A 16,895-nucleotide genomic window follows, 5' to 3' on the forward strand; every position below is an offset into this window, starting at 1 on the left:
GAAAACACCGAGAATATGCATTTGTTTATTTAATTTTTTCTTAAAATTAAGAAATGTTAATTCGTAACTTAATTCTTGGAATAATCTTGCGCAAAATATATTGCAAGAATTAAGTTATGCATTAACATGTGTTAATTTTAAGAACAAATTAAATAAACAAATGTATATTCTCGGCGTTTGCAAGCGAAAATAAATCTTGTTTTCATCTGATCTTCCTCAAATTCTATTCAAAAAATGTAGTTATGCATGAACATTTGTCAATTTTAAGAACAAATTATACAAACAAATGCACGTTTGCGGCGTCTTAGACAAAATTAAATAGTATTTTCCTATAATCTTGCTTAAAATTTATTCCAAGAATTAAGTTATGCATTAACATTTGATTAATTTTAAGAACAAATTAAATAAACAAATGCATATTCTCGGCGTTTTCAAGCAAAAATAAATCGTGTTTTCATCTTATCTTCCTCAAATTTTATTTAACAAATTTAGTTATGCATTAACATTTGTTAACTTTAAAAAAAAATTATACAAACAAATGCACATTTTCGGCGGTTGGCAAAGGTTGTTTGGTTGAAAGTTTGACTATTTTGTCAAAATTCGCTATTCTTTCCCTTAATTAATTTTTTATTGAACAGGATATAAACTTTTTTATTTTTTGTTGAAAATTTATCTTTTCTTTTTGATAATTAGTTTTTTCGGTAGAAATTTAATTCTCTTCAAATTGAAGTATCATAAACATTGCACTACTCTATTTTTCGTTTAAATTTGATCTTTTTGTTATTTAAAATTCATCTGCTTTTTTTGTTTTGAAAAATTGTTTTTTTATAGAATTTTATTCTTCTTGTGTGAAAATTCGTCTTCTTGGTTTTAAAATTAATCTTTTTTGGTAAAAATTTTATATTTTTTTGTTGAAGTGTGAAGTATTTAATTTTTGTTCTAAATTCAGCTTTGCAGATTAGAAACTAATCTATTTTATTATAAATTTAGTTATTATGTTGAAAACTTAACAATTTTGATCAACAGGGAGAAAACACAGAATTGAAAATTGGGTAAAAAGTGAGTACAAATTGGGTATAAATCCTCGACGGCATAGGAAAAATATTAAATGTTTTTTTTAAAAATAAAGCAATTTTTAAATTGTAGATAGTAGTCATTCATAAATAAATGGCAAGAATTGAATTGATGGCATGTTAAAATTTATGTTTTGTAGAAATTTAAAGTGAAAGGGAACATTTTACATCTACAGAGCTTTAAGTAACACGTAATTTAGAGATTACTCCCGGTCCATGAAATGCAATATCTACAACGTATTGCTTGTAAAGATTGCCTCGCAGCATGGCAATTTCGGTTAGGCAGGGAGGCATATAATTCTAGGCTCCCTGAGTAACTTTGATATAGCGGATGGAAGAAAATATTTTTCAAATATGTCTTTTTCATAAAACTGACAATGGTAAAAAGACTTAAATTTATTTAGTAACATTTCTGAAAAGTATAGAGCATAGTACAAGAATACGAGGAAAATAATGTTATCCCTTGTAACCATCACTGGATATCTTTCGAGTGGACGCACTGGATCAAACAGTTGTGCGAGTCATCTCGTTGTCGAAACATGATGCAGTTCATATTAACAGTGATTATTGTGATTATTGTTAATCGTTTATTGTGATAATTACCAGCACTCACGCTTTAATAACTTTGAAGATAAAATTTGCAAGGTAAGAAACTTGTAATATTTTAAAGAGAAAGTACTTTTGCGGGTTTAGAGAACGTAATTTTCCTGGAATGTATTAAATTTTACCATGTCACTTTGCAAAATGTGCCAGGAATATAATAAACGAAATTATTTTGGGTTGTAATATTTATTCAAGTCCACGAAAAATACGTTCAGAGTTAAAATGATGCATAAAAAAAATTGAAAATTTAGCCCTTTACTTTATTCCGTGTTTTTAATTTTTTTCTTAATTTATAAAATGTTTCTTTTTATGAAATAATTTTGAATCTTTGAACTTTTTTATTTTATTGTAAAAATCGGATATATTAATGATGGTGGAGCTAAATAATATTTTCAGATTTAAGTATTTCTTGTAGAATTACTAATTCTGTAAAACCCAGCAGCCAGGTCAATTTTTGGCTCTCTTAGGCGAATGTCATTGTGTTTGAAACAGATGTTGCATCCCAAAGGTCTGGGGCCCAAATACCTCGACCTTAAACTTATCCTGAGACTTTCCATTTTACCAATTTTACCAATTGACCAATATTTCGAAAACCTACCCAAGATATTCGTAATCAGAGGCCTTCTTTGACCTTTTAAAAAAGAGTGATCTCGGCGACCTATTAGTTCATACAGAACTGATTGTAAAGAAATGTTATCAATTTAAAAAGTTTCGAATTGTTTTTAATATAGTAATATTTAATATAATTTTTTCCTTGTAGTCCAATCGACCTCTTCACCTACTTCTAAGCGAGAGTCAACGAATTTTGAACTCATGTGCTAATCAGCAAACAGGTACGAATAACATTTTCTGTACGCTTTCTTTTTCCTGCTAATTAATAGCATTGTTTAACTCTTGATTCGTATTTACAGAACATGTAAATTCAGGTCCACAAGATTTATTGTATGCGAATCATGTGACACATGCCACTGCCGTAAGCAATGGGCTTCCAAGTGAACCATCAACGTTACTTTCTGACGGGCATTCGTATACGAATCTTGCTTCAAATCTTGCCTTTTTAAATGCAACTCGAGGTCCCACACAACCAACAATAGAAACTACTTCTGCTTCTACATCGCCATCCCCGGCATTGCGAATTTGCGATAGCGATAGCGATAGCGATTAGACATCAGTTAAAACTAAATCATCGTTTTATGTACAACGTGTCGACGTACTTACGATATACCTGCGGTCCATCTAAAATTATTAATGCAAGTTCCCTTCCACAATATTCAGTTTTTTCCTCATGTTTGTCCCCCAATGCAATAGGTTTTGTAAAACTTGTAAATTGGATTAAGTTCAGCGATAAATATGTGAAACCCGATGTCACAATAATGATAGTAGCAGAAAATGGACCAAAATTTTATACTGTACACTATTGCATTGTGCAAGATAATTACGTAGCGGTTTTTATCTCAGAGAAATTACAAAATGTTTACTACGATGATCACTTTCAAGCGTATGAAGTAGCTCATGAAACTGACAAGAAATGGAAGAGTTTGACCTGAAATAAATTGATTAAAGGTATAATTACGCATATTGGACGCGCATGTAACGCAGTAAATTAAATTGTTAAAAAATGGCTATAAATATATTAATATTTTATGCGAATTATGAATGTATATGTATTGATCGTATTATACACTAATGGAACCTTATTTTTATTTTTGGATAAATAAATGATCAAAAGAAAAGTTAAATTACCAAGTTTTTTAAATTTCAATACCTCTTGAGATGAACTGAAATAATAACCGTGTCCATAGTATAAAACCCTTTAAAATGTACGCATAAGATGATATATAAGATCGTACATTTTACGATGAATCGAACGTAAGTTACATTTAGAAAACTATAAAATATCTGAAGATGATAGGATAAAGAAATATTTGAAATAGCAGCTTTCACCATAGTTCCACCGGAAAAAATACCATGCCCATGGTATACGGTACTTATCGGTAAACAAAAATAGGTAGTAAGGGAGGGCCGTCCTTCCTATTTAGTTTTATAAAAATTACCATGCTCATGGTATAAGGTACTGTCCGTCAAGGAATTTCAGGTAGTAGGGCAGGGCCATCCTTCCTATGTGCCAGTACAAAAATTACCATGCTCATGGCAATAAGGTGCCGTTCGGTACGGTACTGCAGGTAGTAGGGGAGGGTCAGCCTTCCTATGTACCTCTACAAAAATTCCCATGCTACACAGTACGATATGGTATAAGGCACAGAATTTGTTTCGAGAATTATACGAATAATTACTCAAGTTTTCTGTTATTTAACGCTAAAAGTATTTATGAAAATTTCCAAAACAAGGCACATTAAAATATAATAACTACCATATTATTTTTCACTACAAAGCCCACTGTGTCACCAAGTTATTAGAAATTATAGGAATTTTCACCAGAATTTCCTTTACAAATCCCCCGAGTTTTCTCTCCGTGAAATTCGTTTTTTCTTTTTTGAAATATCTACTATTACGTTTTTGCTGAGAATGCATTATTTTGTTGAAAATTCAAATATTTGGTGGAAAAACTATTTGTTTAGAAATGAAATTTTTTGTTGAAAATTAAACGTTTTCTAAAAAATTAATCGTTTTGACTTGAAGTTTGAAAAATTGTTTTTTTTTAATTAATTTTTTAAACTCAAAATGTAATAAAATTATTGAATATCCAACTGTTTGGTTGATAACAAGTTTTTTCTTGAAAGTTTAAATTTTTGGTTGAAAATTTAACTCTGGTGGAAAATTGTGTTCTTGGCTTCAAATTTCTACAATGTGGTATAAAAATCAACTATTTTGTAGAAAAATGGTATTCTGAAATTGAAAATAAATATTTTTAATGAAAATGTAATTTTTTTGTTTTTGGTTGAAAATTGATCTTTCTTAGTTTAAACAATGATGTTTTTTAGTTTAAAAATACAGTTACTCCATTGGAAATTTATGTCTTTCATTATATATTACTTATTATTATTATGTAATTTATTAAATGTTTATATTTTTAGGTTGAAAGTTAAACCACTTTGTTTAAAATCTTTTTTTTTTGAAGTCTCATCTCTTTAGCTTAAGATTTAATATTGTTTTAGATCTAGATTTAGGTTGGAAATTTAACTTTTTTGTAAAAAATTCGTCTGCTTGACTTGAAAATTTAACTGCTTGATTGGTAATTAACTTTTTTTGAAAATTCTTATTTTTTAGGTTAAAACTCTTTCTGTTTTGTATCAAATTAGTCCTGTTTGGTTTTGAGAGCGAGAGAGAGTATCAATTATCAGATTCAATTTTGTATAAAAAATGTGTAAAATTAATATTGCAAAAGAATCAATGTATGTACTCTATGATGATACTATGCGTAGATTTTATGATTGATTGGACTAATGCTGATTATTAAAAATGCTTTTTAACTCAAATGGTGTAGTAATACCATTGAATCGCGAACAAACCATTGCGGAAAATGATTATATTTTCAAATGATGTTTTATTTATGTGGATAAAATATAATCCACTCTTTTAAAACAAAGTCAATATTCTAAGGACTTTTCAATTGATTTCAGAAATTCATGTGGTTTTACAAGATTTAAAAGATTTTACAATATTTAAACAAATTAAAGTTCTTTTCAAGAGCTTTAACAAATTGCAAGAGATATAAAGAGATTTAAAGAGATTTAAAATATTTAAGAGGTATCCTTAATAATTTAAAATTTGAAAAATTCCAAGAAATTTCCAAAGCCTTTAAAAAATTCCTAGGTATTTCTAAAATTTAAAATATTGTAGGGAATTTTAAAAGATTTTAAGGCATTTTCGAAAGATTAAAAAATGTCTAAAGATTTTCATGCTTTTAAGGGATATAATTAACTTTTCGTGGAGGTAATATTTTAAGAGTTTTCAAATATCTTAAAGAATTTCTACATCATTTTAAAGAGTTTTAAAAAGGATTAAAGACTTTTAAAGATTGTAGGGTATTTAACAAAATAATTTATTTCATAATTAAAGTGATTCCAACGGATTTAAAAGATGTTAATTTATTTTTAAATGCTGCAAGTAATTTTTAAGATTTGAAGGAATTTCAATTTCATGTCAGTAATTGCATTCGGATTTCAGAGGTTTCAGTATTTTTAATGAGATTTCAAAGAATTTGTAATATTTTAAGGTATTTAGAAAGATTCCAATGCTATTTTAAAATATTTCAAGGCATCTTTCAAGAAATTTCAAGGGATTTCACACAGTGTGTACACTTTTACGAAAGTCAAAAGACTTGCACGGAAAGCAAAGAATTTTAAAGATTTTAGGGTATTTAAAAAAATATTTATAAAATTTTTTATTCAATAATTGAAAGTGATTTCAGCAAATTTATAGGAGTTTTAGTCATTTTTAAATGTTGCAAGTAATTTTCAAGATTTAAAAAAATATTTAAAGCAATTACAGAGAATTTGGAATGTTTGAGGATATTTTTAAACATTTAAAAATTTAAGCGATTAAGGCATCCAAATGTTTAATATCAGAAAATTGCAGATTTCATAAAACTTAACTAGATGTTATAAGATTTTGAAGAATTTCAAAGTCAAAAAAAGTAAAAGGTTTCACAGTTTCCAAAATTTTAAGAGATTTTTTCTAATTCATTTGTAATTCACCCTGAAATTTTATTAATTTATCCAGAATTTGCTTAATTTGCTAGAATTCTTCTAAATTGACTCAATTCAATTCAATTCAATTAAATTTTTTCTTTTAATTAAATTCTTTCAAATATCATTTGACTTTTTAAATTTATTTCAAATTTACTGAATACAGTAGTTTCAAAAAATATTTCTTAGTCGTATTTCATTTTAAATAATTGAATTCTTCACAACTCAATACAACAACTCTATTGAACTGGAATTTAATTCAAAAACAGGAATTTACTTCTGAACGCAGTAAAATTCAAGTTTTATTTAATCATTTTGGTCGGTTTAGAAAAGAAATCTCTACTACATTTATAGTCGCAGATTCTCCACATTATCACCATTTTCCATATTAAAATCATCATTTTTATTCAATTAGAAATCAAACTATTGCTTAAAAGTATGTATTTTGTGCAAAATTCACCTTTTTTGTAGGAAATTAATCCATAAGATTAAAAATTATGTCCTTCAACCTAAAATTTGAATGTATATTTTTAGTTGAAAATTGATCTTTTCTTTTTGGAAATTCAATAATTTTCATAAAAATTTGTTTTGTTCAAAATTCTGTTTTTCGGTTCAAAATTCCAGAATTACAGTTTAATAGTTGCCATTGTTTGTTTAAAAATTCATCTTTTAGGTTTCTAATGAAATTACTTGTCCGAAAGTTGAACTTTTTTGTTGAAAATTAATTTTTTTGGTTCAAGATTCATCGTTTTAATTAAAAATTCATTTCTTTGATAAAGATATAAGCTGATTGATTGAAAAATTTTTTTGATCAAAGGAATTTTTTGCAAAAATGTAGCTATTTTGTTCAAAATTCATTTCTGTTTGGTTTTAAAATGACTTTATTCTTAAACTGAAAATGTAACTATTATTCCAGTTAAATATTCCATAATTTGTAGATGAAATTTCGTTTCTTTGGTTGAATATTCATTTCTTCAGTAAAAATTTAATTATTTAATTTTTAGTTGAAAAATCTAACTATTCCAGTTAAATAAAGTTTCTTTTGTTGAAAAAATGAATTATTTTTAACTTAACATGTAACTATTCACATTGAATATTCTCTCATTTAAGTTGAAGATTAAAGATTCACCAGTTGACTTCAAAATTCATCTTCTTGGTTGAAAATTCACGTATTTGCAGTTGAATATTCATCATTTTAATTTCTAATTACTCACTGTATTTGAATATTGTTTTTTTCGCGGGAAATTAATTTTTTTAACTGAATATTTAACTATTTGCTTTTGACTGAAAAATGATCTTTCTTATTTTAAAATTTAACTATTTGGTTAAAAATGGAAGTTGAAAATTTAACTGTTTGATTGAAAATTCATGTATTTTCTTGAGAAATCGTCTTTTTTGTACAAAATGGACCTCCTTTCTAGTTGAAAGTTTAATATTGCAATTAAAAATTTATTCGTTTAGTTGAAAATTATTTTCACTGTGAGTTTAGCCATTCCATGTTTGGTGAAAAATTGATCTTTTTCAGTTAAAAATTAAAATATTCCGTAAAATACAAATACTAGGTTGGAAATTAATGTTTCTGATCGAAAATTCTAGAGTTTAGTTGACAGCAGATGGGTTGGAAGTTGAACTATATTGCTGAAAACTCGGGTTTTTCGTTTTTTCCAACCATTGAATGCAAAAGTTTGTTTCTTCATTGGAAATTTCAACTACCTTGGTTTGGAAATTGATTTTTTTGTTGAAAATTTAACTACATTCTTGAAAACACTTTTTATTGTTTGATAATTAATTTTCTCAAATGAAAAGTTAACTGCAGGTTTCTAGTTTCAAATTTATCTACCATTTCAGTTTGAAATTTAACTATATAATTAAATGAAAATTAATTTTTCTGTTTGAAAATTGAAACTATTCTCTTCATGATTTGTGTTTTTGGTTAAATAACAACGTTTCTAACATATTGAACCTTTTGGTGTTCGAATAAACATTAATTACGAATTTAACTTTATTTTTGATAATTCATATCGTTTCTGAAATTTTTTTCTTTCTGGTGTAAAATGAAGTGTCTTGGTTGAAAGTTCAACTCCTTGTTTTGAAGTTAAGGAAAATTGTTGTGAGTTTATTTTATATTTGACAAATTCAACTATTATTTTTAAAAAATAACGTTCTTCTTAGTTGAAAATTTATTTTATATTTAAAAATGTAATTATTACAGTTCAAGGTTCATCATTTTATTTGAAAAGTAATTTCTCGAATTACAAATCCAACATTTTTTCGAAGTTCCTTCTTTTTGAAGTAGAAAATTAACTTTTTGATTGAAAATGTAACTATTTTATTTCTAGTAGGAAACTTAGCTTCTAGATTAAAAATTTACCACTTTCTCTAAAAATTCATGTATTTGGTGAAATATGAGTTTTCTTAAGTTCTTATGTATAAAATAAAAGTGTTTAATTGAATGTTGTACTACATGGTTAAAATTTCAGTTGATTGGTTGAGGGGCTTGAATATTTTGTTGAAAACTCTTTTTTAAGTTAAATATTACTTTTTTCAGTAAAAATTTAACCATTCCATTTTTTATTGAAAATTCAACTTTTGAGGTTTTTATTTAGAATTTATCGTAGATATTTGGTTTGTAAATGCAACTGTAGGAAGTAAAGTATCACTAAATTCTTAAAAATTCATATAATTAATAGAAAATTTCGCTATTTTGTTAAAAATTAGTTTTTTGGATTTAAAATTTATTACTTGTGGTAGAAAATTCATCTCTCTTGGTTGAAAATTCGAGAGTCTTTCAAAAATATCATCTGTTTGTCAACATTTTTCGTCTTTAGTTCAACTATATTTCCAAAAATGTGCACTGTGAAATTTCGAAGAATCAGTAGAATGCAATCTATTTACTACAATTCAGCTGCAAGCTGTTCATTTTTCAATATCTTATTAATATTTGCTCCTTTTAAATAAACAGTGTAATATCGCCACATATTAAAAAATATATTCTTATTCAATAAAAGCATTTATAAATTGAATGAACGTTGAAAATTGTTGCTATAATCGGCATAATCGCACTTCCATGTTTCAAATGATTTAATTCTAAGCCAAAGTACAAATTTTCCACTATCCCGAGCCGATATCTCGACATCCCGATCCAAAGTCGAGTCGAGCTAAAACCGACAGGATCCGGGCGCACACGAACTCCGCTCGCGGTCAACCACCCTCCGAATACAAATCCTGAATTCCGCTCGGAAAACGATGGACCAACCAAATGCATGGAACAAAAGTTTATTTCTGTAATATCTTTGTAATTAATAATAATTATTATCATTTTATTATGGCACTATATAGTTTTTAACATATTAAAACTATTTTTCTGAGACACTTATATGGAAAAAATCAAGTTCTACAAAGATTATCGGGCGTTTAAAGTGAAAATAGTTAATTCATTTATAAACAAAATTTTCATATTTTATTTATAAATTCAAATTATAAAGTATATATTTCTTTATATCAGACATGTCTATATACATTATATTCTATAAAGAGAACGGTAACAACGATTGACTCTACTGTCTCTCTCTTTTCCCTCTTTTTATTACTTTGTACTATAATTATAATGAGCCGATCACACTGATTTTTGAAAACATATTTTTTGGAGTTTCGTTTTTAAAGGTTTCTTCTAAATTCAATAAATAAAAGCACTAAACCATACAGTCCTGTCATTCTTTAAAGTTTGGGTCTGTTTCAACTCTATTTATAAAAATGTATGCATAGTAAAAAAAGTGTTCAAAATGATAAAGAAATAAATGTCATTTTGATATGCAACAAAAATCATACCGAATTCAAGAGCATTTGGATCGGCCAGAGTGAATGATCGACTTATGAGATCATAATGATCTGATTCGGGATCTTATATAAAGTCAAACCAAGATGGCTGACGCTCTTAGAGTACTTTAGCTCATATGCAAGCTTTTCATGGTTTCTGATCGTTCAGTGCAATGAAAAAGTTGAAAAAATAATAAAATCTGATATTAGAAAATTCTAACAAATCAAGCAAAAAATAAGATCGAATTGACCGGAATGGACAGATCATTATGATCTCGAGAGTCAAATGATCGTTGCAGCAAAATGCTCTGCAACAAAATTGATCCTTTTTTTACTGTGTGGTGCCGAGTAAAAATGAATTAAGTTAGATGACAATTGTTTAGAACATTTGAACACACGATGGTGTCCCTCTTTAGTGAATTATTCAGAGAATATATTTACACATATAGTTTAATAGTTAATAATTTGGTTAATATGACAGTTGTTAGTTTTGAGAAACATATCTTTGGTCAACTTTTTTGGCATTCTAATTAATGTAGAATTCATTTAGTATTAAAAGCAACTAATATTTATAGTGGTTTTCTGTAATAACTCTTCAATAATTAATAAATAGAGAATTAACTAAAAAATAGATCTTAATTTTTTATTAAAAATATTTAAAAATATCAATTTTGCTTAATTCTATATATCCCTTCAACTTACTAAAATTATTTCTAATATGTTGTGATCTTGTCAACATGAAAAATGTTGCTTTGAAATCTTTTATGTTATGTTTCGAAACTTTAGGATATCATTTAAAATCATAAATTATTTTTTAAAAAAGACAGATTTTTAACAAAACAGTTCAATTTTCAACAAAAAAGACTATCTTTCGACCAATTGCATTTTTGACCGAAAACACGACATTTTCGAACACAAAGTGTTAGAACTTTATATTTTATACGCTTAAATCTTCGAACATTTGAATAACAAATCTAGAGCTTTAATTTTAAAAGTTTAAGATTAAAAAGGATTACACTTTGAGTGTAGATTCTTGCAGTTGTACTTTTTTGTAAATTCTGAAAGAAAATACAATGAAATATAATATATAGTAAAATAAAAAAAAGTACAAAATTCGTTCTAATGATAGAAAACAGTTGTACTTTCCTATGATTTGCATTGTAATTTACTGTATTTATCTGTGAATTCCTCTAAAAATGGTTTTAATTTTTTCTGCATTTTTGTAAAAACATGTCCACCAGGGCAATACATAAATTTTATGCAATTTTTCTCCCCGCAGAATCGAATTTCTGTGGATAAAATTCTGTTTCCAAACCAATTTCCAATGGATTTCGATGTCTTTTATCGACCATAAGGCTTCCAGGTATAAAGAGTCAGTAAACAAAAAATGTTTAAATAATTAACTATAGTCTTATCTATTAGTAAAGTATCATTACAAAGAGTAATTTAAAATGTAGTTTTAGTTGATTTTGCTAAGAAAATAGTCTGTGCTTGTAAAAATGGTGAAGATGTGTAATTATTTATAAAAAGATTTTTTTGTTGATATATAACAAAATGTTGATTAGTCAAAATGAACTGAAAATTGAAAAAAAATTCTCTACGTAAAAGTAGATGTGCAAAGTTGAATCTAGGAAAATTCGTATATAGTCAGTAGGTCAGTATAGCAAGGTAGAAGAAGAGAATCACTTAAATCTAAATAGGCGGAGTTCTTGGGTACCCACCTAAATGGTAACGCGAGCGGAATTCAGGAAGAAAATAAAGAGGGCCCGAAAGCTTGCAGGTAAAATCCTAACCGTGAGCGGAATTCGTGTGCACCGCACGATACAAATCAGATACCGGAGGCTGGAATCGACTCGGGATCATGTCGATATCGGGAAAGATCGCTCGACGGCATTACTACTCGTGATCTTTGATTCACTTCCACCGTAGCTTCTTTCTCTTCTTCAAGAGTAATCACTACCGACGTTGGTTCCTCCGTTTCATCAGCCCAAAATTTTCCAGAAGCTCTAGGATCCAGGCGATGGAATTTCTCTCTACCCACTTTCCATTTTCCTGCGCAGATATTTACGCAAGTCGTCTACGTTATATTGCCCTCTCTCTCGATCATTGTTTGTAGCGCCCAAAATATAGACATTTGTGGCGACTTGTTTTTTGACTCGGTATGGCCCTTCGTAGAGTGAGAGAAACTTTTCCATGGCTCCCGTCGTGGAATTTGACAAATTACAAGTCTTTGCTAATACCCATTCGCCGACCCTAAAGGTGATTCCTTTGTTCTTCGCATTTATCCTGCTTAATAACCACTCCCTTTTTGTCTTGATTCGTTCTCCAAGTATCATCAGCTGCTCTTCTCGATCACTTTGAAGCGGTAGAGGGATGTCAGGTAGGAGGTCGATTCACCATCTCCTAGGCTTGCGTCCCCACATGGCCTCATATGGCGTGATTTCAGTTGTATCATGATGTGATTCGTCAATTACTGTTTCGATATTTTCCAGTTGTCGGTACCATCCACTATATTGATCTGGGGGTATGAGGGTTCGAAAAAGCCTAGCGAGTTCTCTATTAACTCTTTCGACTATATTAGCCTGTGGATGCTTTATTGATGTCAATATCATTTTCATTTTCCGTTGCTCCAGAGCTTGGCGCCACTTGTAACTGGTGAATTGAGTACCTTGATCTGAAAGAACTTTTTGTTGTGCGCCAATTTCTTTTGCAAATTCGTCTAATTTTTGTATTGCCACTTCACTGGTAGCTTTGCGAATGGGATACAATTTAGTGTATTTCGTGAAGGTGTCGCTCATTACTAGCAGATGTTCATAACCTTACTTAGATTTCGTTAAAGGGCCGAAAAAATCAATTGAGATTATCTCGAGAGGTTCTTTTGATAAGACAGGCTCATGTAACTCTTGCGATGCCGTTGTAGATATCTTATTTCTTTAACATGAGTCACACGTAGCCAATGTCTGTCTTGTGAGTTTAGCCATGCGTGGCTTGTAGAATGACTCTCGCTGTATCTTGTATGTCTTTTCCTCCCCTGGATGCCCGTACGAAATGTGACTTTCCCATATGATGTTTTCAATCGTGCGTGACGGTACATAAATTCGATAACTCTTGCCATCGAAGTGATATAAGGTGTCTTTCAATATTTTAAAGCGTGTCCTACCATCAGGATCTCCTTATGCGTCACGTATGAGTTGCACAATTTTCGTTTCCTCTTTTTGTTGTAAAGGGATGCTCCTTATCAATTGTGCAGTCTCATCAGTCCATTGGTAACTCAGCGCGTTTATGACGACTCGTGTTTCACCTCGGTTCTTGCGATAGCTCTCTTCGTCGTATATCTGACTTAGCACGTCGGCCATTATATTGTCTTTTCCTGGTAGATGTTCGATTTTTATCTTGTAGTCTTGTATAGCCAATATGCAGCGTGTCAGTCGAGCGTTCACGAATTTGCACGTTTTCAGAAAAGTTAGTGCTCGATGGTCGGTGCGATTAATAATATTAGCACCATGCAAGTATATTCTAAATTTTTGCAGTGCCCATATTATCGTCAGGAGTTCCTTTTCTGTCGTGAAATAATTGATTTCAGGGTCTTTCAGTGTGCGGCTGGCTAAAGTGATTTCTTTTTCGACTTTGTTATTTAGTTGTTATAATACGGCGTCCGTTACTTGCGTCCGTTTCCAAGTAATATCCTTTTTTCGGGTCCGGAGAATATAACATGATAGATGTACAGAAAAGTGCCTTTATTTTTTCAAATCTCTCCTACGCTTCTTTGTCCCACTTCCAAGGAACTTACTTTTTTATTAATCTTAGAAGAGGTACTGTTTCAGCAGCGTGTTCCTTGCTAAACTTTGAATAAAAATTTACGAGTCCTAGGAAGCCTCTTAGCTGCTTGATGTTTCTTGGGGCTGGGAAATCATAAATGTTTTTTATTTTCTCGGAATCCGGTTTCACTGCTTCGGTTGTAAGCATGACGCCTAAATTTTTTTTCTCTTTTTTAAAGAAATGTGACTTTGTTAGATTTAAAGTCAAATTATTTCTTTCTAGTCTCTCAAACATTCCATCTAGATGTTCAAGATTTATCTCATGATTCTCAGAGGTGATGAGCGTATCATTGACAAACGAGATAATCTGATCGCTGAGTCCTTGCAGTGCGTGGTCCAGTCCGCGTACGAGAGCTGCCGTGCTCGTTTTTAGCCCAATAGGTACCACATGAAATTCGTAGCTTCGACCTTCATATTGAAAGGCTGTATATTTTCTGGAATCCGGATGTAAGGATACCTGCCAAAAGCTACTTGTCATATCTAAATTTGACATTACATTCATCCCCTTACATTTCTGGAACAGCACTTCTGCCGGCTCCGGACATTCACAATCTTCTATCAGTATTTGATTTGAACGTCGACCGTCGAGACATAGTCGAATTGTTCCGTCCTTTTTGATTACTGGCACTACAGGGTTAATGTGAGGACTGTTCGAACGCTGTATGATGCCAAGTTTATATCGTGCGTTGAACTTCGGCGTCCACCATTTCTCTGTGTGCCACGGGAATTGGGTAGCTGCGTCCCACGAACAGCTTCTCTTCTCTGATCTGCAATATGTGTTGATAATTTTGCAGTAGTCCTGGTTCTCGACGAAACACTTATCGGTGTTTCCACAATGTTTCGCCGAGTTTCTTTTTTTCCTGTGTGAAGATTCCCTGACGATGATTAGGTAGGTATTAGGTAATTGAACGTCCGTGTATATTTGTCGAATTAGCCGCACTGCCTTGCCCCCCAGAGGTCCAGCTACTGCGACACCTGCCAATGCTAAGCAAGGAAATTTATTAAAAGGTTCCTTGTTTCCATTTAGGAACTCCTACGAAAGACACGTGACCTCAGCACCCGTGTCAATGAGTGCTCTTGTCAAAATGCCGGCTATCAAAATAATACACGGAGAAAAATGTTTGGTAGCTCTCACCCTAGCAAGGGTGAGATTTACTAAACGGAGTAGTATATAATGGACAGACTAAGCTAGCGGTTGAATTTACTAAACGCTTGTCTAGTCTAGTCCGTATTACTACTCACAGTAACGTAGGGCAAACGTAGTGTCTACTATGCATGCGGTCGGATGGACGATTCTCGTATAGTAGAATATACGAAGAGGAAACGTAGTGCCTACTGCGCATGCGGTCGGATGGACGATTTTCGTTTAGTAGAATATGCGACGCGGGAATGTAGTTTCTATTGAGCTAAAGGTCGCTTGAAAGATACTCGTTTAGTAGTATAGTATGTACGAAGCAGGAATGTAGTTCCTACTGCGAAAGCGAAACTTATTTAGTAAAATTCACTTAGGGGCCATGTAAATGTCACCTCTGTGGATCGTATTTTATAAATTAAGTCTAGTGATTAAATAAAATAAATGTAAATTATTGTTAATTGTGCCTTACTTAATAATTAATAAATTATTGAGTAACAATTCAATTAAAAATAATTATAATCATTAATTTGCTATGAAATTTAAAACAAAAATACAATTAAGTTATTAAATGGTGAAATGTATTTCTATTGTTGTGAATAGATATTTAAAAATTAACTAAGTATTAAGTGAGTTTGCAATTAATAATTAATAATAATTAATTATTCCCTTATTCATTGTTAAATATGCTATGAAACTTATATTTAAAATAAGATATATTCTGTAAACAATTCCACTTACTTATTATATAAAAATATACACAGATATTTACAATGACTACAATGCATGTCTGAGTGACAAAATATCTCATCCGTCGTTTAAACAATGATGTATCCAGTGCTTTTGGCGAACTATCACTCCCATAATAATTACGTGACATCCTTTCTCCTTTAGGGCATATCAAATACTCCAAAACAGGATTCTATATAAAAGAAAAAACGCTCTATGACTTACAGGAAATCAGCTGTGATGAAAATTAATAACATGCGCGAATCCTTGGATGTAAACATTTTAGATAATGACCTAATCCATTTCAAATCAGGCTGGTTCTACACTTGAAGTCCCAGAATATCTCGGGGGAAAAATATATTGATTTTAAAGCAAATTAGACGATAAGTATTTTTGAAATTTGTGAAAAAAAGCACACGAAGTTGTGCGTATTTAAATTTTTTGTTTCCATTTAGTAACTTTTACTTTAAAGCACATATACTTCAAAACTTTCATTAACAAAAGAATTAATAAAAAATAAAACTGTGTGGGGGGGGGCACAAAAAATATGCAAAAAAGTCCGTTAAATTTTTTTGGTCAGATGCTTATTCTGGACAGAACAGAGAGTAGAAGTTATATGTACATGTGAGCAAGTGGGGCTTTAAACTTTTGTTAATATGAGATTGTTGTAACAAATAAGAACAATAAAATATGTTTAGAAAAATTGCGATAAGCGGAAGTTATAAAATCATTGATTACAAAGGCAAGAAAATACACAAAAATAACAACTACGAAAAATGTGTCAGTTTAAACAATTAAACATCATACTCACGTCGCTTTTCGACTAAAAAATGCACCCAAGGAACACGCATTAACTTAAGAGGATGTCATGATGATTTTTCATCATAATGTAACATTTTTTAATTACAATATAAGATTATTAAATTTTAACCACAAGTGAAATATCACATACATAAAACAGGAATAAAACAGTGTTTCATATACAAATTTTAAATTTTCAAATGTATTAATTTATTTCAAACGAAAAAGGTAATCTAAAAAGATAAATTTCCAAAGAAAAATTGTCATGTAGTTT

General features: G+C 30.2%; 2 protein-coding genes across 2 annotated transcripts in view; one reads left to right on the forward strand and one right to left on the reverse strand.

Moving 5' to 3' along the window:
• Positions 1-3,345, forward strand: part of LOC117175535 — a 78,406-nt gene extending 75,061 nt beyond the window's left edge. The window contains exons 2-4 of the mRNA XM_033365242.1: positions 1,680-1,718; positions 2,437-2,509; positions 2,588-3,345. Of these exons, the coding sequence (XP_033221133.1) occupies positions 1,680-1,718; positions 2,437-2,509; positions 2,588-2,841 (366 nt within the window). The 3' untranslated portion in view covers positions 2,842-3,345. The remainder of the gene's footprint in view (positions 1-1,679; positions 1,719-2,436; positions 2,510-2,587) is intronic.
• Positions 3,346-12,534: 9,189 nt separating this feature from the next.
• On the reverse strand, positions 12,535-12,939 carry LOC117175536. Its single transcript, XM_033365244.1, has one exon. It carries the CDS (start codon positions 12,937-12,939, stop codon positions 12,535-12,537), a length of 405 nt encoding a protein of 134 aa, XP_033221135.1.
• Positions 12,940-16,895: the final 3,956 nt, after the last annotated feature.

This window comes from Belonocnema kinseyi, chromosome 6, assembly GCF_010883055.1.
Source record: "Belonocnema kinseyi isolate 2016_QV_RU_SX_M_011 chromosome 6, B_treatae_v1, whole genome shotgun sequence".
In the NCBI taxonomy this organism is placed as follows: Eukaryota; Metazoa; Arthropoda; class Insecta; order Hymenoptera; family Cynipidae; genus Belonocnema; species Belonocnema kinseyi.